We start from the raw sequence: 25,448 nt of genomic DNA, 5'->3' as shown, positions 1-25,448 counted from the left end.
CCCTGAGACACCTACGTGCTACCTTGGTACACACATTAAATACCATGTAAAAGACAGTCTTATCTGTGAAACTACAGTTTGGCCTACAGCACCATCAGAGTCTAAGGGAAACACAGTGCCGCGGGGTAGTGGATTCTATGAGCCAAGGCAGGGAAAAATATCAAACCAGGGCAAGAGCAGATAGCACGGATGCTTTTAGAAATGTCAGTCATAAAAGAATATTGGCATTACATAAAGGGACTTCCTGTTGTGAGACTTTGAGCATCAAATACAAGCACAGCAAGGTAGTAATAACACAAAAGTAGGCTGTGATACAAGTTTAATTTTTTATTTAGTAGGGGAGGGTTCATACTGAATATTTATTACTTCTAGTAATTATGTCTGTTTTACAATATTTACATATATAGTTGTTTTTATCTAGGAAGGCACACGGAACTTGTGACTCGGCCAAATGATCCTGGTAGAAGTTACTAGAATAAAAAATAGGGTGGCTTTCTTAGCATAAATAATTGGATGCATGGTGAGTACAAATACTAACCAGGTAGAAGGGGACATGGTGGTCTCATACAATAACTTAAGAAAGAGAGACAATTCAGCACTGTATTTTAAAAGATAAATTACTCAATGTCCTGAAGAGACAAGTTAACTGCATAAACCAAATCACTCGTTACTAAGAAATAAAAGCTCTAAAATCAAGATTCCCAATAAAGAATACAACCATTTTAAATGGTAAGACAAACAAATAAACAAACAAAAAGAGATCAAAATACCATAAATGATAAGCTAATAGGTTATATGCTGTTGGCCATGCAGAGCTTAATACATCATTACTGCATAAGAAACCAAGTTGCAAAGACAAAAATTTATAAGAAAGGGATTTGAAAGGCAGCTCAACACTGTCGCTCAGGTTTGAATCACTCCCTCATCTACACAATTAGACTGAGTCCAGCTGAAGAATGAACTTACTGGTCAATAACCCAGTTACTTTCCTTTTCCTTTGGTTTTAGTAAAATACTGAAGCCCAGGAAAGTACCAGTGCTGGAAGACTAGGAATATACCACATTAAGAATCATACTACACTAGGAAGTTAAGTATAAAACTAATAAAGACATTATCAAAACCATAGTCTTAATGTTTCAGAATAGGTTTAAGTGAACACACAATAATAAATTTTATGGTAACTGCTAATGATGTCTTTCATCAGTCGTTCAAGGTGTTTAGAGATTTCCAAAGACTCATCCATACTAAATTTGTACTCATAGATTAAAACTGTTCAGTAAATTTAATCAGTTGATTTTGCAATTAATGTTTAAATAAATGCTAAAAAAATTGGGTGCCTAATTTTTTCTGTATAAATTTAATGAAATGGTCATTACATAAAGTACATATAAATTTGAGTACTCTTCACATCTAAAGTCTTTCAATGAAAGAATTAAATTTTTTTTTGTAATTTCATACTTCAAAAAAATAAATCCTGTAATTATGGATTCAAGAGTCCCTGCCAGAATCCAAAGGAAGGGTGANCTAAATTTGTACTCATAGATTAAAACTGTTCAGTAAATTTAATCAGTTGATTTTGCAATTAATGTTTAAATAAATGCTCAAAAAATTGGGTGCCTAATTTTTTCTGTATAAATTTAATGAAATGGTCATTACATAAAGTACATATAAATGTGAGTACTCTTCACATCTAAAGTCTTTCAATGAAAGAATTAAATCTTTTTTTGTAATTTCATACTTCAAAAAAATAAATCCTGTAATTATGGATTCAAGAGTCCCTGCCAGAATCCAAAGGAAGGGTGACTTAAAGAAAGACAGAGCTTGAGCTGCCTTTTACCACCACACAGTCATTTGCCTGGTTTTAAAGCCACATGAGTGATGACAGTAGGAATCACATCTCCCTATTAACTACTCGGGTACAGACCGGGATACATGACTGAGACCACTGCACACTCCCTTTCCTTCCAACAGGACTGAACTTGTGTTGAAGGGAGGGCCCCAAAGAAAAAAAAAGAATCTGAAACACAAAATGTTGGCTGGAGAAAGAAAGAAAAACTCCCAATGTCAAGACTTCAGAATATTTGACCAACTGCCAGATCTTGAGGAATACAATGGAATTGATAGGGTGCCTCTCAAAGAAAAGAAAAAAAAAGGCTTAGTCATCTTCAATCTTATACACAGTAAACACAAAAACAATACTAGAAAAATCGTATGATTTTGTCAAACCATAAGTACTCACCACACTTGGCACATGATGGGGTAAAAAAAAAAGGGAAAAATAGAAGAATTCATCTAACTTGTTAGCTTGAGGAGCACTACCTTCCTGACATTTGTTCCTGAGTGGATGAAGGGTGGAATCCTGGGAAGACCCACTCCTTAAAAACAAAACAAACAGAAACAGCTTCGGGAATGCAAGTATTCCATCTGCAAAATTATGCACAGTTAATTCCAGTGCTACTATCACACTGAGTGACACTGACTAAACGACTTTCTGAGTCATGAAGATAAACCTGGAATTATTACAAAACCTGATGGGGGAGCTGGTTCTCGGAATGACACTCCATACGGCCTATAGTTCTGTACATACACAGAAACCATGGCCATGACCTAAAGGTGCTGTGTTGAGTTGGGGAGGATGGAGTTTGACCGGCAAGCTTTTCATGATTATGACTTTTTTCTCATTTCTTCATCCCAATCAAAATCTAATGATTCATCTTCTAGTTCTGGTAAAGTGAAGAGAGATTTTTTGGAAAGACTGAATCTCTCAGTGGACCCCTCTAACTGAAACGTTTTCCTTTTCCTGCCAAGCATTGTAGCTGTGGTCATGGGAGGAGCGCTTGGGCCTCTCTCTCGCCAGTTCTCACTTTCAGAAGGAGGCAGGGATTCTGATTTAGATTCAGAGGAGGACGTAAAGGAGAAGTTGGCCAATTTAGCTAGTGTGTAAGCATGAACCTTGCTGCTTTTATTATTGCACGAAAACTCTTCCTTTTTGTCTCTTTCACAAGCAGGATGCAAATGCCCAGTCTCATTCTGAAGCTTAGATTCAGGTTGCCTAACTCTCTTCCCAGAGGCACGTTCCCTCTCCTCTCTTGATCCATCTTTCTCTGGTGGCTGCTGCGACACCTGTGTTGCCCTCCCCCGCAGCTGGTCTGAGCTTCCACTTCCTGAGGTGGAGGCCAACTTTTCTGGACTCTTCTTCACCAGTAGAGTTGCTTCTCTTGTTTCATGCTGGGAAATTTTCAGTCTCTGAACTGCTATGTCAGTTGTACGAGGAGGCACGCAGCTGTAGCCTTCAGGGGAGTGGATCAGTTTTGACTTGTGTTTGAAAGTAAATTTTGCTAGTTTGGCTACGGGAGGACCCGGACTTTCAACACTTTCAGGTTCAGGCTCCTTCACCTGAGGGAGGGGTTTCTGTCTCTTTCTTCTAGGAGTTTCCAGCATCCTTTCTGGGCTATGCACAGGGGTGGATGGAAGATGAGAAGGGCATGTGGGCTGGGAAGACACCCTGATGGGGTTTCTGCACAGCTCCTGGGCCCTCTCCTTGCGCAGCCTGTGCAGTTTCCTGGGGACGTGGTGAGTCAGTATTGAGGCTGGTTCCCCAGCAGTTCCTGTTGTTTCAGCAACTATTGTTGCCCTTTTTTCCTTTTTCCCCTCAACACTCTCTGGCCCCAATGGATCTTCTGTCTCTCCTGGTGCTGGAGGCTGTCCAGTTTCCAATCCGCTCCTTTGGACGGGCTCGCTCTTTTTTTTACCCTGAGATTTGTTGGAGTTTTTCAAAGCCATTTCCCCCCCAGTTGTTCTGAGACCAGGAGACACAGGAACAGTGTTTTGGGGTTCAATTTGAGGAGTTTCCATGGAGTCAAACCAATCTAAACCATCATCTCTGCCCCCTTTGTGCTGAGCTGCATATTTTCTGCTTGTTGGCCTATTAGGCCCCAGATGAGGTAGGGGATCGAGAAGCAGGCTTCCCCCGGGACTGCTTCCAGTATAAGAGGTGTGTGTGCTACAATTCACTTCCTGCTGTGTTGACGTTCTGAATCTGGATTCTTCCCCTGGATCATTTCTCGGGGACCCGGAAGCAGACTCTGCCTCCGCTGCCCTTGGCTGGGGTTGGTGCACACTCTGATTCTGTAACCTATAGCAGAAATAAGGAAAATGTGTATTGAGAAGGGAAGGAATTTTTTTAACCTTTTCATTTCCTCAGTGTCTGAGATGCCATCTAAAGGGTTAACATCAACATAATTCCAAGTGACTACCAAATACAGCCTCTAAGAACAGCAAGAGGAATCCTTTTTCATCAAAATAGAGCCGAAGTGATCTGAAAATCATTCTGATTTGACCCTGAAGTGAAATAAAATAAAGAAAATGAAGTAGTGGGTTTATCTACATTTTCCTTCTCCCTGAAAGTCCATTTAATTCATGTAAGATTGTTTGAAGGTCAGTGTAATGCTCAGTATATCTCTTGTGTTAAATGTGTAACTACAAGACAGACTTTTAGCTCCTGGCACAGTAGCTTGTTGATCAAGAAGGTGGGTCTAGCAGCTAGACCCACCAAGCAAGTTTGCAGATGAGAACAAAAGTGAAAAACTAGAAATTATGATTTCTCACATCTCTTTACCTAATTGAAGTAACTGAACTCAGTGCATCTAAAACTCACCTTCCTGAGGAGTAAAGAGGCTGTGGTCCCTCTGTGCCCATGGCTCCCACATTCACATTCATGACAGACCTTCCCCAGACAACCGTGGCATCGCTCCTGCAAAGCCCAGCTGTGTTTCAAATGTGTTTTGGGCAGCTACTGTCCAAGGTGATATGCGTCAAAACCTACTGACCTTCCCTGAATGATCTGATCAGTGATATCCATTTTAAATCGTGTGCATATTAGAAACAGAATTAAAGCCAGAGGCTTGATTTCCAACAGAGACTGCAGTTTCCCAGAAGCAAGTCCATTAGAAAGCCCTTTTCTAACAACCCAGAGCCATCTTTTCAGGATCAGGACAACATGACCCTGCTTCCATGTACTAAATCTGAAAGGGAATTACATCAAAAAGCAGATGAAGAAATTATTCTAAAAACATGTATTTGATGACAGAAAACAGAAGAAAATACATTAAATTTAAATAAATTTTAAATTTAAATATACTAAATACATCAAAGTGTTAATGGCAGATCTCTCTGGGAAACAAGATTATATGTGATTTTTGTTTCCTTATTAATTCATTACTGTTACTTTTCAAAATACTCTATAAGAACATATATCACCTTTTACTATCGAGAAAAACATTTTATTGTGTAAATATTAGGTTATATTCACACTTGCTGAATTTGGAAACACCGATATAGCAAATTCATGTTCACTGCAGTCACAACCAACCGACCAACCCCCCCCCCCCCAAAGTAGCTTTCAAAATCACAACTACCTGGTGCGTTTTCAGCAGCAAATTGAGGTCACAGATACTAATAATTATTAAAGCTCCCTAACAATGTCTTAAAAGAAGATAATTTTCTGGGCTATAAAAATAATTTAGCTCACTATTTTAGTCTAATTCTGACTTTGAGAATTAAATTCTCCCCTACATAAAAATGTCTGTAGTTTTACTATAATTTCACAAAAGACAGCATCTTTGCATTCTGACTTGAGGCGGGTAGAATGGCCACCATTTGGGGAAGGATGTCACTAAAAGCATTTTCTAGAAGAAAAGTGTAATAAAAATACAAATAATTTTATGACTGATATGTATCTTCTTAAGGAATAGAGAACTGTTTCCTAAGGGGTAAAGCCATATGCTACTTGGCCCTCCTCACTGGTTAGGATCAGCTGTAGACTGTGTTCTGGAGGTAATGCCCTTTCATTTGCAGGGCCCCAGGTTTAGTTGCTTTGAGGGTTAATACCCAACAGGCCTCTGCATTACAAAGAAATATCAGAAGAAAAGAACATCTTAAGGCAGAATCCTACCTTTTAGATCATCACCTACTCTTTTTTCCTTGTAGGAGAGTCATTCTGAATTTAGTTAAATCCAATTGCTACTTTTCTGCCACATAACACTGATTCTTAGCTTCACATTCCTTCCCTTCCTGAATCCAGCATGTTTTTTTGGTAATCAAAAATAATCAGTGGCTGATCAGTCAAAATGAGCAGTGTTTCCAAAAGCAAAGCTAAGCCCAGGGCAGGCCTGGAAAGGGTCTGCTACATCAAACCAAAGGAAGAACTTTGATCTTAACACCATACTCTCAGTCATTAAAAAAACAGGAGACCGAAAGGAAGTGGACTGATTTTATAAAAAGTGCAAGTTTAAAGCAGGCCGATGCCTGGTGTGTTAGTAGGACAAAGCCAGCCTCGCACGTGCCTAGGAAGGCTGTGCTGAGGTTTATAAATTGGAAAGAGAATGGTGCTGGATGAGTGAGTGAGTGAATAGGAGAAAATGCCAGTCCACAGTTCCAATGTGGCCGCCGCATTGCTCTGCAGCGGCTCCACTTACACATGCGGTCCATTCACTAGACTCCAGCTTTGAGATCAACACCACCGACCAGGTTCAGGTCAACTATTCAGCCACTCACTGAGCAGGATGCTACCCAAATGGATACACACTTGCTGTTCCTTATTCCTGTTTCATAGGCACAGACTTGAAGTCTAGGATTTTAGAAGCTCACATATTTAGGGACATGCAAACATTCAGTTTCCGGCAACAAATTCTTCAGGTAATGCATATGATACAATCCTTGCCCTATGTCCCTATTTTGACAAATCCTTGGAAAGGTGAGTTCTGAAACATTCCTTTTGTCTTCCCTGAGTTATTACTCTGTAGAAAGATTTCCCTACTTAACATAAAATACATCATTCTCACTGGTAATTTTTTTAGTCTGTTAAATATGTAACATTTTAAAAGGCATGAACTTGGGCACACAGGGAAAGGAAAACTGCCCCCTCAGGAACCAGGAGGGCCTCTCCCAGCTGATGGTCAGTACTAGCTATCTCTATTTCCGTAACTTGCCCAGCATGCTAGCTTAGTCTGGCCCCAAACTAGTCTTCTACCTGTGAATTTCTCTTACCAGGGTTATATAAGGACTAATGATCAAATATTTATTATGTTTGAAAGAAAGCTTTATAAACAATAAGAATAAAACTAAAATATTAATAAACACTAAAATTCTTTATGTAAACCCCCTTGCACATATCCTTTCCTAGTGAGGAAAATGGTAAAGGCCAAGTAGGTATTTCGTGTTTGGGTCTGGCCTGGGGCAACTGCTCCTGGAGTCCAGCTCCCTCTTTCTTAACAGCAGCCCCAGCCACTTCTCTGAACGGCACCACTCCACTTCCTACAGGGAGCCAAAGAACGACAAGAGGAAGAAGTGGTAGTGGCAAACATTATGATAAAGCCCATTCACCCAGGTGTCTTGATTCCACAGTAACTATGCATCTTGGGTGTGAATTGTAGGTAGCTGACTTTGGTGCTTCGCATGTAATTGAGACCCACTGCTATAAATTTTACTATATATAGTAAAATTATATATAGCTTACTACATATAGTAAAGAACCTGTCAGTGTTTTCCATGAAGTTCACTAAACCAGCAAATAAAGCAAATGTAGCTTTGAAAGGTGGTCTCCAAAGATGGCAACCATCAATTCCCCCCTTCTCACGTGTCTGTGCCACACCTCCCAGCAACAGGTGGTGTTCATTTCCCTCTGCAATGCCTGCGCGCTGACCTTGTGACTTGCTCTGACCTATAGAATGTGGCAGAAGTGATGCTGCTCCAGTCCTGGTCCAGCCCATAAGAGGCTTAGCAACTCCCACTCTGGCTCTGCTGGAGTCCTAAGCTCCCCCAGGTAGAATTCTGACTACCCTACAGCAGGGAGAGCCCACCTGAGCAAAGACGCCACATACGCGACATAAGCCATCCCAGATGTGCCAATCCCAGCTGCACTCCCAGTTAAAAACAGGTATACGAGTAACCCCACCTGACACAATGTGAAGATAAGCCATCCCCATGAGCCTCTTCAATTTCTGACTCCCAGAAAAGTGAGCACTAGAGTGTTTCTTTTAGTCACTGCATTTTGGGGTAGCTGATTATATAGCAATGGATAACTGAAACAATCCCCTATAGATAGCACAGACAGGTTTTCCACTTAATTTATATTTCCTTTGTTTCACAAATGCCAAATAAAGATATTCCATTATATGCCTTTCCTGGTTTTCTTTTCTCACCTTTCAAGTCTTCTTAGCTCTTCACTCAGGAGGTTGTGCAGCTCGAGTCTTTCTAGGATAAGTTCGCACTGCCTCTGGTACTGTTCCATAGGGTTTTCAGGAAAGGAGGTGTGGAGTGCATTCACACCTCCCAGCAGCGCACCTCCCTGAAGGTGTGAGAAATGGAAAAGACCAGAGAGAGTCACCAGGTCAGACTGCATACAACAGGTACACACTAGGGACCACTGATCCCAGATGGCTTAGACCAGCCCTTCACACCCCCACCTTGAAGTCAGAATCACCTGGGGGCCTTTTTCAAATTTCAGTAGTCTTCTTCCCCTATACTTGCTGGCAAGCATTGCTCTAGGAAGCCATGTTCTCACTAGTGGGACCATGAGCATCCCTTAGGTGTGATGGAGAAAAAGGACTGAGACCCATTGCTTTACACAGATGGGCAAAAGCAATGCTACTGATGCAGAGAATGTTTCTATGACATTTTTTCCTTATTTTAAATGGTTTCCTTTGGATATATTGCCAGGAAGTATGAGGTCTAGATCATGATCATTTTAGTAACTCCTGATATACAATTTTATTTACTGCTTATAATTACAATTCAAATATTAGTACAAAATGTCCTTACCTGCATTGAGGACTCCATTACTGATACAACCGTAATAGCGTCTTCCAGAGTCACAGTGTCACGAAACATCAGGCGAGCGTGAGCTAAGAAAATAAGATGCATTTAAAATTACAAAGATAGAAAAATTTTAAATACATATTTGAGGTGATATATGTAATATTCTACCTGATCCCCCTCCAAAAGAATTGTATATTCTAAATGAGCTACTAATAACAAATTAATTTTACCAGAACAAGTACAAAAGTCTAAGTATAACTTGCTTTAAGGTTATTCCTCCAATAAAGGGCCTAATCCTTCTGCACTGCCCATGGCAATTCTGTGTAATTTATATGAAAAAGTATTCTGGGTTCCAGAAAAGGGTTATATAAGCATATATTTAATATTCAACAATTTTAATCCTCAGTTTTGAGTCTATTATAGAAACATACAAAATTAAACTCATTTCTCATCTCTGGCCCTTTTCTTTATCTGTGAGCTTTTCAAAACTACCCAACTCCTGAATGTAAAATTTGGGTATTTCTTGCCCTAATATTAGCTATAAATCCTTAGAAAGTGAAGTGTATCTATTTTATAGAACTTTTTATTAAGCATATATTATGTCATCATATGGTACAGTCAGTTCATGTCAAATTTTTTTGAATTATTTAAACAAGGGCTAACTGTAAAAGCCAATGCTCTTACAGCAAAAAAAGAAAAAAAAAGACTGGAGATGCATGTAAGCTGTATGTTGGCAGGAAACTCTCATACCTTAGGAATGGGACGGGGCAATTTGGTGTTATGATGTCAGTGGCAGTTTGCTGTACAGGAAACACTTTCAAACAAGGCAGTATCGAACCCAAAATACTAACAGACTGCCATTGAGAAACAAAACCACAGTAACTAAGACTTTCCAAATAGATGGCGTCTTAAGTTATAGGAGGTCCTGAGATATTACAAAGGTTCCACTTTCTTAATGATACTACACTTCACTTAACACCCAGAAATGTCCCCAGGAGAGTGGAGGTTTCAGAGCTCAGAGCCTTTACTTGAATATGCAACTACGAGCACCTTAGAGTAGAGATTATTCTTATTCATCTTTGAATTCATGGTGCCAACTCCCATGCCTTGTACATATTGGGCACCCAATAAAAAATTCATTTGTTGAATGAAATTAACCTTCTGCTAATCGTATCAAGCTCTCCAACAGGCGGATGGTTGTCCGGGCAGCGTTCCGGGAATCACTCTGCCTCTGCATCTGGTAGTACCGGAGAAGCACCTGATTACCCGCCTCAGACAGCGTGGGCTGAAGACTCCTAATGAGGCAGAAATAGGTTTTCATCTTTTCCATGCTCCAGAGCTTCTCTGATTTGCTTGGGTAACCTGTACATATCAGGTATTGGGTCAGTAAAAATTGTCACAAAAGGCAAACATCTCATTCTAAGGCTTTTGATAAAGTTCTTGCACTCATTTTAAAAAAGATACCATTTAGGTTTTGTGGCTATTGAAACCTAGACCTGTCTCTGTGCAGCATACAGTTCTAGAACAGTGTTAGGGTCCAAGTTTAATGAAGGTAAGCTTCCTACAGGGGTTAAATTAGTCAGAATAATTCTGGTCTGCCCCATGTTTTAAAATAATACTTGAGAAATCAAATTTAATTTAAAGAGAAACAATATTTAGATTTGTGTTTCATAATTCAGTTCAGTTTTTCTCATAAGAAGTAACAATTATATTATCATAAGGTTTTTCTTGCATTCAGGAAGTGATAATTATATAAGATTGTCCCCTTTCATCACGAAAAACATATTCACAACCATAATCTCATCGGTGGCACACAGAGAAAAACCCTCTACTCTCTGATTATTCTGGGTTCAATGGCTCCTCTCACTGCTTTCAGTCTAAGCATCTTTCTGTTCCTGGTAGCTAGGGTACCCCTGGGTATTTAATTTTCTTCAAAGAAAATTTCATTTGGTTATGTCTACTTTCTTGCTTTTTCAGTTCGAATAATTTGTCTTCACATACCTTTGTTTTCTAAGATAAAGGAAGAAATGATACGATCCCAGTCTTCATTCTTGGTATCAAGCAAAACCAGGATCAGGTCAAATCGACTTAAGAGTGGGCTGCCGAGGGCAATGTTCACAGACACAGACTCGTGGGGGTCGTACTGGCCTTTGGGGTTAGTTGCTGCCAGGATGGTGGTCCTTGTGTTCAGCTTGCACACGAGGCTATCAACAGAGAGGGTACAATTCACTGAATGTTGAGACTCAAATAAAAAGCAAGATTAAACTCGTTAATGAAAAGGGGCTGCTCTTGCACGTTGAAAATGTCAAGAAATTCTTGTAAAACAGAATGTGTAATGATACAAGGAGGCATCACAAACACCAAGTTCAACAAAGTACATTTACACTGGCCTATCTTGTAGAGAAAGAAGTATTCATAAACACTTTTTATGACTACGAGCAGATCTGTCTGTGGGGTGCTAGGAGGTATCAAAATCAACCAAACATGGATAGTGCTTTTAAGAGCTTTCAAACCACTATAATGGTAACACAAGGCAGAATATGGTAAGTTCTAGAAGTACAAAGGTGCCAGGAGAAGTAAAGATGATGTATACTCATCGATGTGGATGGAAGAGATGACCAGAAAAACATTACAAAGTTGCTTTTGAACAGGTATCTTTATGACATGTGGACTTTTGAAAGTGGAGATATTGCCCTGACTGGTGTGGCTCAGTGGGGTGAGTGTCCTCTAACAAACCGAAATGTTGTCGCTGGTTCGATTCCCAGTCAAGGCACATGGCTGGGTTGTAGGCCCGTCCTCGGTTGGGAGTGTGTGGGAGGCAACCAATCAATGTTTCTCTCATACATCAATGTTTTGCTCCCTCTCTTTCTCCCTCCCTTCCCCTCTAAAATAAATAAAATCTTTTTAAAAACATGGATATATATACATGTGCATGTGTATATATACTCATGGGGACGGTAGAGAGTGAGGGTGATTTTGGAGAACTTTGAGTGATTGAAGCAAAAACTTTGTGTGTTCACTTCGATTTTTTTCTGAAAGTGAAGGAACTGAAAAATAGAAATAGAGATGAAGGGAGGGAAGAAGAGAGGGAGGAAAGGAAGTAGAGGAAATCAAGAAAAATAAAGGCTGATTAGAATCAAGTTTATGAGCAGCAACAGCAGAGGGAAGACTGAAGGCAACTGGAAATGGCGGGTGGGTTGGATGGGGAGGGCCAAGGACAGACACCTGGAGGGAGGGGGCAGTGGTCCAGGAAGAGGCATGGAAGCACTAAACGGGCAGTGGCAGCACAGGTAGGGATATTAACTTGTAAGTTATTGCTTTTCAACTTATTAATGATGCGCAAGTCCTCAAGATAATATGAACTCATCGACAACAACGAATGTAAAATTCTTCTTGTATAAATTTGTATGCTGTGCAGTCGATAACTGTTTTTAACTATAGTGGCATGTCTGCTTCTCAGCAGCCTTAGTGGTGGGGCATCCATCAGCCAACATGTGCTACATTTATTAATCCCTGATCTATTTCCAGTTGACTGTACTAATTATCTGGTGCCCTAGGACTGGAAAAGTTTGAGAATCTTAGACTGTGGTAAGTGGCCCAAAAAGATATCCATTAAAGAAGACAAAGACAGACAAAATACTTTCACTGACAACTAAATCTCCTATTAAGAAAAATTACTGAAAGATAAAAATTCTGAACAGATAGATCACCTCTTATAATTTATGTGCCAAAATGGTTTTGCAAAGGCAGAATCCAGTTTGCCATAAAAATAATGTAGTAAGTGAATCCTAACTAATCTCACAAAAGCACATTTAACCCATATGTAAGTGAGGCTGTTTGCATCTATCTGAGAAAAGAAATATTGCGCCATACTGGCATTGAAACAAACTAAAATTTTATATGAAATACATTTTTAAAAATTACTTCAATGTGAGGTAAAAATAACTGATTGTTCTTCCTTTCTGGTCAACAGATCCTTATAAGCCACTTCCCACGCGCACAGGGCTGTACTGAGAATTCTGAAAGATGTCGGCCGGTCTCTGTCCCCCGTTAGTGTGCAGAACTGCTGGAGGCGGGGGACACAGGCCTGCAGACAGCGCATACACAGCGATGGTGTGTCAGCATGAGCATCAGCAAAGAGAAACTTCTGGGGAGAATCCTGGGTATCTGCAAGGTGTATGACATTAAAGCAGACCACGTTGTGAGAAGGAGAATAAACTAGCAAAGAGAGAAAGAAGATGGTGAATTATTCCTGTGGTAACTGTAAAAAAAAATTAAAAGAATAAACTTAAGGAAGGGGGCTAAGGAAAAATTATGCAGAAAGTAAAATGGCTGCCCAAGGAGCATCAGCAGAATTGCCAGCAATGAAACAGAGGGGTGGGCAGGGGAAGTGGAAACCCTGCAGGATAGTAAGCCAGGCACTGCGGTAGCAAAGAAAGAGGGTGAGAAGAGTGGGAAGGTCTCTGGTCATCAGAAAGCAGGAAGACAGGACAGGAGTCTGATGGCAGCGGACCTGTGCTACAAATATTACTGCGGTAAAAACTGAATGAGGCTTTTGAAAACACAGGCGTAAAGACACAGTCCAATCCTAAGTACTTCGTGCAGAGTAATGGCTCACTAAATACCTACTCGGTGATAAACTCACAAATTAGTGTAAGGTGATGGTCATTTTCCCAAACCCATAGGAGCTCCATCTTCTTCAATAATAATAATAATAATGACACTAATAATAATGACACGAATAATAATAATAATATATACATAATACCAGTCACTGTGTTAGGCTTTATGTACATACAATATTCCTAATCTATAAAGCCACCCAAAAGCAGACAGTATTATTAGCATCCATGTAGCAATTAATGAAGCCAGAATTCCAGGGATGTTAGTAACTCTCCCAGGGTCGCAGAGAGCGAGCAGCAGAGCTGACAGCCAGCCCCAGACCTGCTCGGCTCCAAACCAATGTCTCTCACGTCCAGACTGCTATCTCAGGGTAAAACATTTTAGATAAGCAGTTTCTGTGATTCTAAAGATTCTGCCTGCTGTTTCATGCATTTATTTACTTACCACATTTCTTTCCTATTAAATTTAATGTTACAATACTCACATTGCCTGTCACATATTAAATGCTCAATAAACATGCACTAAATAAGTAACAAAAAATAAACCTTTACTTAGTTTAGTATCAAATTCAGGGTCACTTTATAGTTACAAGCTTCAATAGTCATAAAATAATTATGCTAATATATACTTTTTCCTGGTTAACCTGAACTGAAAACATTCCAGTCTCTCAAAAAGCTACTTTTCCATTTTGAATCTACATGGGTTAACTTTCCTATAAATATAGTAGTAACTTTTCAAAATATTGTAGTTAGATGGCATACATCATTTTTAGCATTACTGGCCCTCTGAGAAAGTGCCCTAGCTTGTGACTATCTCTCTCACATCCTCTGTGGGGTGATCCCCACCTTCACTCGTGGCTTTAATCACCTATACCCCATCACTTCCAAATTTAACTCTAGGCTGTGGTAGTAGCTGCTCTATGTTCACCAAAACTTTCTTCCCTCTCCCCTGGGAACAGAGCAAGATTATATTTCCAACCACCCTTTACAGTCAAGCAGTGCTGTAAAGCTAGGTCTAGCCAATGGTTTGAGGGTAAAAGAACCTATGCTCCTTTCAGGTCAGGTAACCATCCTGTGGGACCTTCCTGTGCAGCCACCAAATTCACAGAAACAGAAAGTAAGGTGGTGGTTGCCAGGGACTGGGAAAGGTGAAAACAGGGAGTCGTTCTTTAATGGCTACAGAGTTTCAGTTTTGCAAGATGAAAAAGCTCTGCAGATTGGCTGCACAACGGTATGACTATCCCTGACACCACTGAACTGTATACTTAGAAATAATTAGGATGGAAGTAATGTCTTTTAACCACAATAAGAAAAAGTAACAGAGATTGTCAGGGACTGAACATTTGTGTCCCCTCAAAATTCATTATGCGGAAGCGCTAAGCACCAATGTGGATGATATAAGGAACTGGGGCTTCAGACAGATAATTAGGTTTGGATGAGGTCATGAGGGTAGGGCCCCATAATGAAATTAATGCCCTCAAAAAAGAAGAGACCACAGCTCACTCTCTCCACACTCATGCACTGAGGAAAGGCTATGTGAGCACACGATGAGAAGGCAGTGGCCATAAAAAAGGAACAAACTATTGACACACGGATGAAACTATTGACAACCTGCATGAACCCTAAAAACATAACGCCAAGTCAAAGTTGGCAGGCACAAAAAGTCACATCTCATATGATTCTGTTTATATATGAAGTGTCCAGAATAGGAAAATCCATACAGATAGAAAGTAGATTAGCAGTTGCCAGGGACTTGGAAGACACGGGAGATGGGGAATGGAGGGAATGAGGAATGGCCGCCAAAGGGTACAGGGTTTCTCTGTGAGGTGATGAAAACACTCAGGATAATGAAAACATTATCCTGTTTATCCAGGATAAACATTCAGGTGATGAAAACATTAGATAGTGGTAATGGTTGCATTCTAGGACTATAATAAACTCCATAAAATTATATAGTTTAAAAGGGTGGATTTTATGTGGTAAGTGAATTACATCTCAAAGCTGTCACGAGAAAAAGAGGAAAGACTCAAAATAAAAGGTAGGTTTGTAAAAAACAATCTTTGTTTCCTTAAAGAGGAGCATGCAAAAAGAACAGGAGTAAAAAACTTCACAAAACTATACAGAATGAAAACACATTGTCCTGGCTGGTGGTTTAATTCCCACTCAGGGCACATGCTGGGGTGGCAGGCCAGGGCCCCAGCTGGGGGTGTGCAAGAGGCAACTAACTGATCCAAGTATTTCTTGTACAATGATGTTGCTCTCTCTCTCTCTCTCACTTCCACTCCCTCTAAAAATGAACGATTAAAATCTTTAAAAATATATACTAATGGCAGTCTCACAATCTTATTATACACATCTTTTGATAATCTTAAATGTGGGTACATACACCCTCCCTCTTTTTTTAAAAGGGGGATAAAGTTGACAAATTACCTTTCATGTCTAGATTGACTCAGAGTGGTAACAGGAGATTCACAAGTGATGGGAATAGGAAAGAGGAAAGGGGTGAGTGCACTGCTCACATTTGTCATCTGGAAAGAACAGAAAACTCTCCAAGTGCTTGATCTGAACTTAGGTTTTTGTATCCTGGTGGCATGCTTGGGTGCCTTTAAGGGAGGATTCTCATATTCCACAGCCCTAGCAGCCGGTAGGAGCCAGAGCCCTTGCAGGGGTTGGATGGAAGGGTGGTCCCCTCTTCTCCTGGCCTTCCCCACTTAGCCTGAGGCAACATTGGGAAACATGCAGCTTCCCAAGATCCTGGGAGGAAGTGGTAAACAGAGTGCCTGGGTATGAATGAGTCTTACCCTGGAATTGTGGTTCCAAGCCTGCCTCTTCAATGAGAACTGAGGTAGGTTTTAACAATACAGACTTCCAGGTCCCATCTCAGATATTCTACCTGGAGGCCTGGTGTGGGCTAGAAAACTGAAGATGAAGCCAGTGGGATTGCTGCTGTTAGAATCGCAGTGTTCAATAAAAAATTACTTGTTTGTCTTGCTACATGGTTGTGAGCATCTTGAGAACAAAGACCTTGTCTTTTCATCTTCGTGGTGTCAGTAGCTAGCAAAGAGCATGACACTGCTTAGTGCTCAGGCATGTTTACTGGGTAAGACAATAAACTGTCATCTTGCTGTTTTTAAATTTTAGACTGTACTTCCTACCTATACATGTGAGTATAATTAAACAGCACCAAATATATAGTTGTAATGTCATATTTTCTCCTAAGATGTGTCCTCAGCAAATAGTGAGAATATCCTCTATTATTTAAGAATCTACTGACATCCTGCCTTTGCTGAGGTGCTATCCTCTAGTATAAAGTTTGAAAAGAACTTTGCAAGTAATGAACTATTATCTTTCTCAAATCATTATTTGCCTTAAAGCTCATGATCACATAAAGCTCTCTCAAATGACTTCACACTGTTGTGTGGCCTCGTGTTGCCACATACCAGGCCCAAGGACTGATCTGTACAGTTTAAAAATCCAAGTACTGGTAACCCCTTTTAAGCTCATACTGCAGCATTTGCTTCTTGGTTTCCTTTTCTATTTTATTAAGCTGCCAGAACAAATGTAAAGTATTAAAATCTCAAATTTTGAAAAGGGTTGCAGATTTAAGTAACATAAACAAAGAACAACAAGATGTTTGGTCTTCTCAAACATATAACAATTCCTTAAGATATATACTTTGGTTAATGACACTGCTAAGTTACATTTTAGGAGACTCTAGGCATCCTGAGTGTTCTAGCACTTTTTCTATTCTCACTCCCCGTTCAAGCTTTTACACTGCAGAAACCATACTGACTGGCTCCCTCCCGGCCACTTGCACATCTGAATGGTGGGTGTAGGGCTTATGATATGCCCTTGCAGATATATACCCACCACACGAATAAAGTTTACCCTCTACTCTAATCATAGTTTGTATGGAACAGTTAAGTGCATGATTCCTAATTTTTAAATGAATTCTCTGATTCTGTGCAGTGTATATAAAATGGCACATTTAAAAAATTCTCTGAAGTGTACCAACATTTGCATTATGGGGGTGCCTAAAGGACAAGAGAGAAAGCAAGAAATTAAAAAATCTAGTTGGAAAAATAATAATAGAAAACTTCCCTAACTTGGTGAAGGAAATACACATACAAGTCCAGGAAGCAGAGTTCCAACAAGATGAACCCAAAGAGGCCCATAATTACATCATAATTAGATACATCATAATTAAAATGCAAAATCTTAAAAGCAGCAAGAGAAAAGCAGTTTTGTTATCTACGAGGGAGTTCCTATAAGACTGTCAGCTGATGTCTCAACAGAAACTATGTAGGCCAGAAGAGATTGGCAACAAACACTCAAAGTGATGAAAAGCAAGGACCTACAACTAGGAGTACTCTACCCAGCAAAGCTATGATTTAAAATCAAAGGACAGACAAAGCACTTCCAAGACAAGAAAAATCTAAAGGAGTTCATCATCACTAAACCAGAATTACATGAAATTTAAAGGGTGTTCTTTAAGAAGAAAAAAATAAATAAAAATATGAACAATAAAATGACAATAAGTACATATCCATTAATAGTTGAATATAAAAAACAAACAAACAAGCAGAACAGAAAGACTCATAGATACAGAGAACATTTTGATGGATGCCAGATGGGAAGAGGTTAGGACGAGGGTGAAAAAGGGAAAGGGATTAAGAAGTACAAAGGGCTTTTAACAGAACTGTTACAGGATGCAAAGTACAGCCCAGGGGATACAGTCAGTAACATTCTAGTAACTAAGTATGGTGTCAGATAGGAACAAGATTTATAGGAATGATCACTAAGTTGTATAATGTCTAATCACTGGGTATACAACTAAAACTAATATACTATTGTATGTCAAACATAATTGAAAAATAAAAAATGATTTAAATTAAACAAACCAAAGCCTTTGAGAAATTAAGGAGATTATAATTCAAATAAAATTCCTTTATATATAGTCACTTGAGACATATGAGAGAACAAAAACAAACATTTTCAAGAGATCCTGAAAATGATATTGCAAGGCATCAAAAATGTCAAAGAAAAACTTGAAGTGGTCCTAGAAGATGACAGCTCAATGGAAGACTCCCATTTTAGGGTACTTTAGAAGCCTTTATATTGCTGGTCAAAGAAAGAGAAGTCTTCAAACTGGGGAGTAAGGAATAGGTAAAGTATTCTAAGAGTAAAAATCAGTCTTTTATTTTGGTAGAATGCATGATAAGTATTCCTTTTCCACAGTTATCCTTCTTACCTGCAACTAATTAACATCTTAATATGCTTTATTACTCAAGAGACATTTTCTCAAGAGTTCTGCATTTGACAATTAACTGTATACTTTGTGTCAGAAAGATTAAAAGGCTTCTAATTCGGGAAAGTGAATTTAATGTTCTGAAAACTGTTAGACCAAAAATTAAATGAACCACTGTTGAGATTCAACATTTCTGCAGTTGCTGAGTGACACACAGAGTGAGTGCTATGAAAAATGAACATATGAGCTCAAGTGGAACTTGAAGAACATTTTCACTGGTTCCCACCATCAAGCAGATGATAGATGTAAACTGTCGATTAAAGACAAACTAACTGCCAGCCCAAGAACAAAAACACCATGTACTTTTCTTGCATTTTTCTGTAAGTAATACTATGTTAAAATAAAAGTTAAAAGGACAACTTGAATGGAGGGAAAAAATCACATAATTGGTGCTAACGATGCTCTGGGGAGAAACTGTAAAAAGTACTAGGTAGCTGGACCAAGCCACTAGGCACATGTGATTGAGTACTCACTATCTTTAAAAACCCTGCCAACCTTTTTGTCTGTCTCTTTGAAATTCATTGAGCTCAAGACTTTTCTCATAAACATGTATCTCCTATTAAGATTGATTTGCTAGACTCTTCTGCTTGTCTAAAACATGTTTTCCAGCACTAACTAATCTACCAGCATGGAAAATTATTGCATGACTTGTTCTTTGGTATATTATTTAAGTGACTCATTATAGTCTTGAACAGACCAATCCCTGGAATGCCCACCATCTCTACTATGTAAACTGCCAGACAGGAACAGCAGACTGGACCTGAGATTGGAACCTGGCTCTGGGAGAGTTAATCCATACACTGGCCAGAGATTTTTCAGCTGGCCTTGCATAAATCTTCCAATAGAAATGAAAATATCTAATCGGGCCTTTTTTGAAGGCATTCAACATGGACACAAGAGGGAGAGCTAAACTACTTAAGAGCTAACTGAGTATAAAAGACCCACAAACACACAAAAAAATCGGTGACAGAGAAAACATCCAAGTCACAACAATGGGAGAGCATATTTGAACCATATACTTCTTTTTTAAAAAGTATGTTTTATTGATTATGCTATTGTAGTTGTTCTTTTTTCTCCCCTTTATCCCCCTCCACCCTGTACCCCTCTCCTACCATCATTCCTCTCCCTTCATTCATGTGCATGGGACGCACTTGGAAGTTTTTTTGCTTCTCCATTTCCTGTACTAGTCTTAACCTCCCCCTGTCTATTTTGTACCTACCATTTATGCTTCTTATTCCCTGTACCTTTTCCCCTATCCTCCCCTTCCCCCTCCCCACTGATAACCCTCCATGTGATCTCATTTCTTTGATTCTATTCCTGTTCTAATTGTTTGTTTAGTTTTTGTTTTAGGTTCAGTTATTGATAGTTGTGAGTTTGTTGTCATTTTACTGTTCATGTTTTCAACTGTCTTCTTTTTCTTAGATAAGTCCTTTTAACATTTCATATAATAAGGGCTTGGTGATGATGAACTCCTTTAACTTGACCTTATCTGGGAAGTACTTTATCTGCCCTTCCATTCTAAATGTTAGCTTTGCTGGATAGAGTAATCTTGGATGTTTGTCCTTTACTTTCATGATTTTGAATACTTCTTTCCAGTCCCTCTTGCCTGCAAGGTTTCTTTTGAGAAATCAGCTGACAGTGATGGGAACTCCTTTATAGGTAACTCTCTCCTTTTCTCTTGCTGCTTTTAAGACTCCCTCCTTATCTTTAATCTTAGGTAATGTAATGATAATTGTTCCTCCTTGGGTCCAGCTTCTTTGGGACTCTCTGAGCTTCTTGCACTTCCTCGAAGTCTATTTCCTTTGCCAGATTAGGGAAGTTCTCCTTTATTATGTTTTCAAATAAGTTTTCAATTTCTTGCTCTTCCTATTCTCCTTCTGGCACCTCTATGATTCGGATGTTGAAATGTTTAAAGTTGTCCCAGAGATTCCTAAGCCTGTCATTTTTTCGAATTCTTGTTCCTTCATTCTGTTCTGATCAAATGTTTATTTCTTCCTTCTGTTCCAAATCACTGATTTGAGTCCCAGTTTCCTTCCCTTCACTGTTGGTCCCCTGTATATTCTTCTTCATTTCACTTTTAATAGCCTTCACTTCTTCCTTTATTTTGCAGCCATAGTCCATCATTTCTGTGAGCATTCTGATTACAGTGTTTTGAACTCTGCATCTGATAGGTTGGCTATCTCTCTGTCACTTAGTTCTTTCTCTAGAGTTCTGATTTCTTCTTTCATTTGGGCCATGTTTCTTTGTCTCAGCACAGCAGTCTGGATGAATGTTTCTTCTTTACTCTTTGGTTGTCAGACTTCCATAGTTTGGTTTTCTGGCAGTTCTGGTTGTTTTTGTTTTTAAATTGGTTGTTATCCTTCTTTTGGATCTGCAAGGACGCAAGGTGTGCATCTACCTTCACCTCCATCTTGGCCAGAACAGAATACACTTCTGAAGCTAAGGTGGTAGTGAGGCAATAATACAGTTGCTATATTATATCTACTTTAAAGAAACTCCCATCCCCCAAATTATGTTTCAGTCAATAAAAGATAGTGCTTTTGCTAATTCCATGACCTAGCAGACTTAAGGTCTACATCAGGTAACTTGAGCTAGTCTCATTGTAACTGTAGAAGGCCTTTATTATTATTATTATTATCTACCCTGCAGCATTCAGTATTTCACCCTGGAGCAGGAGCCTGATGATAATAATTATTCATATTCATTTATCACAATTTCAAAATCTAAAAGCTCTAAAAAAGCAAGTTTTTTGTAGTTAATTTGGCAGCAAAATCAGGCCTAAATTGATGAGCCTTCATCCCACCTAGTATGAAGTTTCCTAAGTTTCACCACTAAATAATTAACGTGTTTGATTACAGGGTGCTGTCTCAGACACTCCTAAGAGGTTTCACAATAAATAGCAGATGCACTATATTACCTTCCTAAAATTAAAACAAAAAACCTAAATTCCAACATGCATTCGGGCCCAAGGGCTTCTGAAAGGAACTGCAGATCTGTAAGAGTTACACTTAAACAGCCAGGTTCCATCATAAGAATTTTACATGGATCAACTCACTTAATTTTTACAACGGTCCTATGAAATAGAGTACTTCTCACCATCTTACAACGAGGAAACCAAGGCACAGAGAAGTCCAGTCTGCCCAGCTAGCAGGCAGTAGAACTAGACCCTCAACCTAGCCTGACTAGCTCTAGAGACTCTTGCTCTTAATTATTATAATTCTTTTAATACCAAATGCATTCTTGGGGTCATTTTTAAGAAGCGGAAGTCTTGATGCACTTTCTTGAATTTGTTCCACATCTAGCATAGATCATTTTCAATATTTAATGATATAACATGAAACCACATTTATTTGTGTACATATTCTGCAATACACCAGCCAACAGGTGAATTTGCTCATCATGGCTGAGTCTGTGGGCAAGCCCATAATTTACAACATACCACAGGTGGCACCTTAAAGGTTATCCATTTCTTCATTAGATGCTTAATTCCTTATATAAAAATTTTCTATTTTAACTTGGAATTATAGTTATGTAGGCTGCCTACTTGATCTCTGCTAAAAAGTCTTCCTTGTAGTAATTCCAAATAAGCTTCACTGAACCTTTTAGCTATTGATTCTAAAATATACAGAACAACAAGCTTAATTCCATTTCTATATCTGAGTCCTTTGAAATAACTGTAGATAACTATTTTTCCAATTATTTTTTTCTATACATGGCTCAAAAACATGGGTAATGTTTTAAAAATATCCAGCAAAAGTTGGTATTATGAGTTAAATAACAAGAATAACCTAAAATATAAAATACTGATTTGTGAGTCTCCACAGGATAATGGCAGCTGATTATATCCAAAACTGTGAACATACCCCCAGAGACCTTACAGGTAAATAAGAAGAGCAAATAAACCCATAAAACAAAACTAAAATATGAGAGAAAATATTACAATATTCAATTTATATGCAAACAGACTAACAGACATTAGAAACCAGCAACACTTATCTACAGCCTATACTGGAAAGATCAGTGGAGACTAAGTGAAAAAAAGGAGAGAGCAAAGGGTCCTCCTCATGGTGGTAGAACACAGATAATATCACCCTTAGAAAGAGAGCCCCACCTTACATAGAACAGGAAATATTGAGAACAGGCTTGAAACCTTGCAAATTGAAGAAGTAACTTCTGTGGAATAAAGGGAACCTGAAAGCTCCTGGAACCAGAGGTGGCTGTCCTGCCGAGGGTGGCGGGATAGCTGGAAGGCTAAAATATGGGTTATAAACCACTGCACAGTTCAAAGAGGTATTAAAGTCTGGATAGCAGCCAAGACAAAAGAGAAACAGCTGAAGAATTTTACCTTCAAAATATAATCATATAAATGTTTAGCATCATAGTAACAAAACTATCAATGCCTACCATGGTGCAATGGCCTAAAAAAGAGACCCTACAGGCCTCTTAAAAAAGTTCATGACATCAAAGTTTACATTACATGTAAACAAGTTCATTACATCAAAGCACTCAAAGCGCTTCTTAGGCCAAACTCCTTTCAATACATATTATACATTTGACCAATGTTTTAAATGAAAACAATGAAAATTTTACTGTAAATGGGAGTAGCAAAATCTATCTCCTAGGTATAAAAGTCCTCTCCTTTCCCAACAAACAAAATCCAATCTGAAAATTATTCTATTAATTTAAATAAAGTATTTCCTTAGGAAGATGTCACTACAATTTAAAAAAGGGTTTTACTGATTATAAATGTATTGGTCTACCTGGCATTGTTATTCCTTTCCATACCCTCCCCATCTACCCTTATGTGGTGTTTTACTCTGCAAATCGCCATCAGGGCTCACAGCCTGGGCTTCGAGCTTGTACCTGTTCACATGCTGCTCTACCAGTCAGGGGAGAGGTGGGTGCAGTGAGTACGTGTTTACCAAGCCCAACAGCTGTTAGATACAGTGATTTCATGTCTGCTGAATCTAAAACCAAAATGAGTTTACAGATGTTTTAAATTAAGGATTGTTGTGATATAATTTATATACAGTAAAATATAACTTTTTTTAGGTGTTCTTCTGCAGTCAATCTCCTCCCCTGACCCCCAAGCCTTGCAACAGCTCATGTGATTTCACTTATTATAGTTTTGCTTCTTTTGGAATTTCATATAAAGGGAATCATAAACTATGTAGTCTTTTATTTTTGGCATTTTACTTCACATAGTACTTTTAAGACTCGTCCATGTTGTTGAATGTATCAATACTTTGTTCCTTTATATTGCTTATTTATATTTATATTCCACTGTATGGATATATCAAAATGTGCTTATCCATTCACCAAATGATGGATTTTGGGGTTGTTTACAATCTTGGGTGATTAAGAATAAAGCTGGTTTTTATCTATAGGCCATTTTTACAAATGGATATCTAAGTGCCAGCACTATTTTTTGGAAATGACCATCCTTTTCCACTGAACTATCTTGGCATCACTCTTAAAAATCAGCTGGCTTTATTATACCTTTGGTTCTATTTCTGGACCTATATTCTCTCCCAGTGATCTATGTTTATCCTATACCAATGTTACATTGTCTTGATTATTGTAGCTTTATACTAAATCTTGAAATAAATTGAGTCCTCCAAAATTATGCTCATGTAAAATTGCTTCAGCTATTCTAGTTCCTGTGCTTTTCCACATATGATTTAAAATCAGCTGGTCAATTTCTGCAAAAAAGCTTGTTGGGATTTTAATTGAAATTGCAATGATTCTATAGATCATTTTGGGGAGAACCTAAATCTTTAACAATATTAAGTCTTCTGATCAATGCAACTCAATCTATCTTTCCATGTATTAGGTCTCTCTTATTTCTGTCATCAATGGTCTATAGTTTTTACTGGAAAAATCTAGAATATATTTTGCTAACTTTATCCCTAAATATTTCATGTTTTTGGAAACTATTATATAAAGTAATGTATTTTACTTCAGTTTATAATTGTTCATGGCTAGCATACCTAAATACAATGAATTTTTATATATCATCTTGAATCCTAGTATCTTTTAAACAGATTCTTTCAGATTTTTATGCAGATGATCATGTCATAGAAAATGTAGACAATTTGAACTTCTATCTTTCCAATTTGACTGACTTCCTTCCTTCCTTCTTTTCCTTTCTCCCTCTCTCCCTCTCTTTTTGCCTTACCAAACTGACTAGTACTTTTATTGTAATTCTTACCAGAAGAGGCAATAATGGACATGTTTGAAGTGCTCCCACTCTTAAGTAGAAAACATTCAGTCTTTCATCACTAAGTATGAAATGTTTCTTGTTAACATTTAAACAGAAGGAGGGACTTCTCTTGTGGTTTGCTGTGAATTTTTATCATGAGTGCATATTTAATTTTGTCTAATTAAATACAATTCTGTCAAATCGCAACTTTTCTGCATTTATTGGGATGGGTTTTCTTCTTATTCTGTTAATATTGTGAATTACATTGACTGATTTCAAATGTTATAGCAACTCTGCATTCCTGAGATAAGCCTCACTTGGTTATAATGTGTAATCCTTTTTATATACTGCTGGATTTATTTGCTACAGGACTGGTAAGAATTTTCGTGTCTACATTCACAAGCATATTGGTCTGCAGTTTTATTTCCTGTAATGTCTTGGTCAGGCATTTGGTGCTTTCATGAAATAATTTCCCCCATCCTTTTACCTTTAACTTACC

At 38.6% G+C, this 25,448-nt stretch overlaps 1 protein-coding gene across 4 annotated transcripts in view; it reads right to left on the bottom strand.

The window, feature by feature from the left end:
- Positions 1-302: 302 nt before the first annotated feature.
- MCM9 (minichromosome maintenance 9 homologous recombination repair factor) overlaps positions 303-25,448 on the bottom strand; it is a 72,799-nt gene continuing 47,653 nt past the window's right edge. For 2 of the 4 annotated variants that reach the window (XM_037045855.1, XM_037045856.1), the window contains 5 exons: positions 10,819-11,021; positions 9,976-10,179; positions 8,821-8,903; positions 8,202-8,347; positions 1,535-4,135 (listed from right to left, as the gene is read on the bottom strand). In XM_037045855.1, the coding sequence (XP_036901750.1) occupies positions 2,665-4,135; positions 8,202-8,347; positions 8,821-8,903; positions 9,976-10,179; positions 10,819-11,021 (2,107 nt within the window). In that variant the 3' untranslated portion in view covers positions 1,535-2,664. The other 2 variants (XR_005066443.1, XM_037045857.1) reach the window with 2 other exon arrangements.

Source organism: Sturnira hondurensis, unplaced genomic scaffold (genome assembly GCF_014824575.4).
Source record: "Sturnira hondurensis isolate 20B ecotype Veracruz unplaced genomic scaffold, ASM1482457v3 Scaffold0004474, whole genome shotgun sequence".
Taxonomy (NCBI): Eukaryota; Metazoa; Chordata; class Mammalia; order Chiroptera; family Phyllostomidae; genus Sturnira; species Sturnira hondurensis.
The sequence above is the reverse complement of the archived record's forward strand: the minus strand, read 5'-3'. Positions and strand labels throughout refer to the sequence as shown.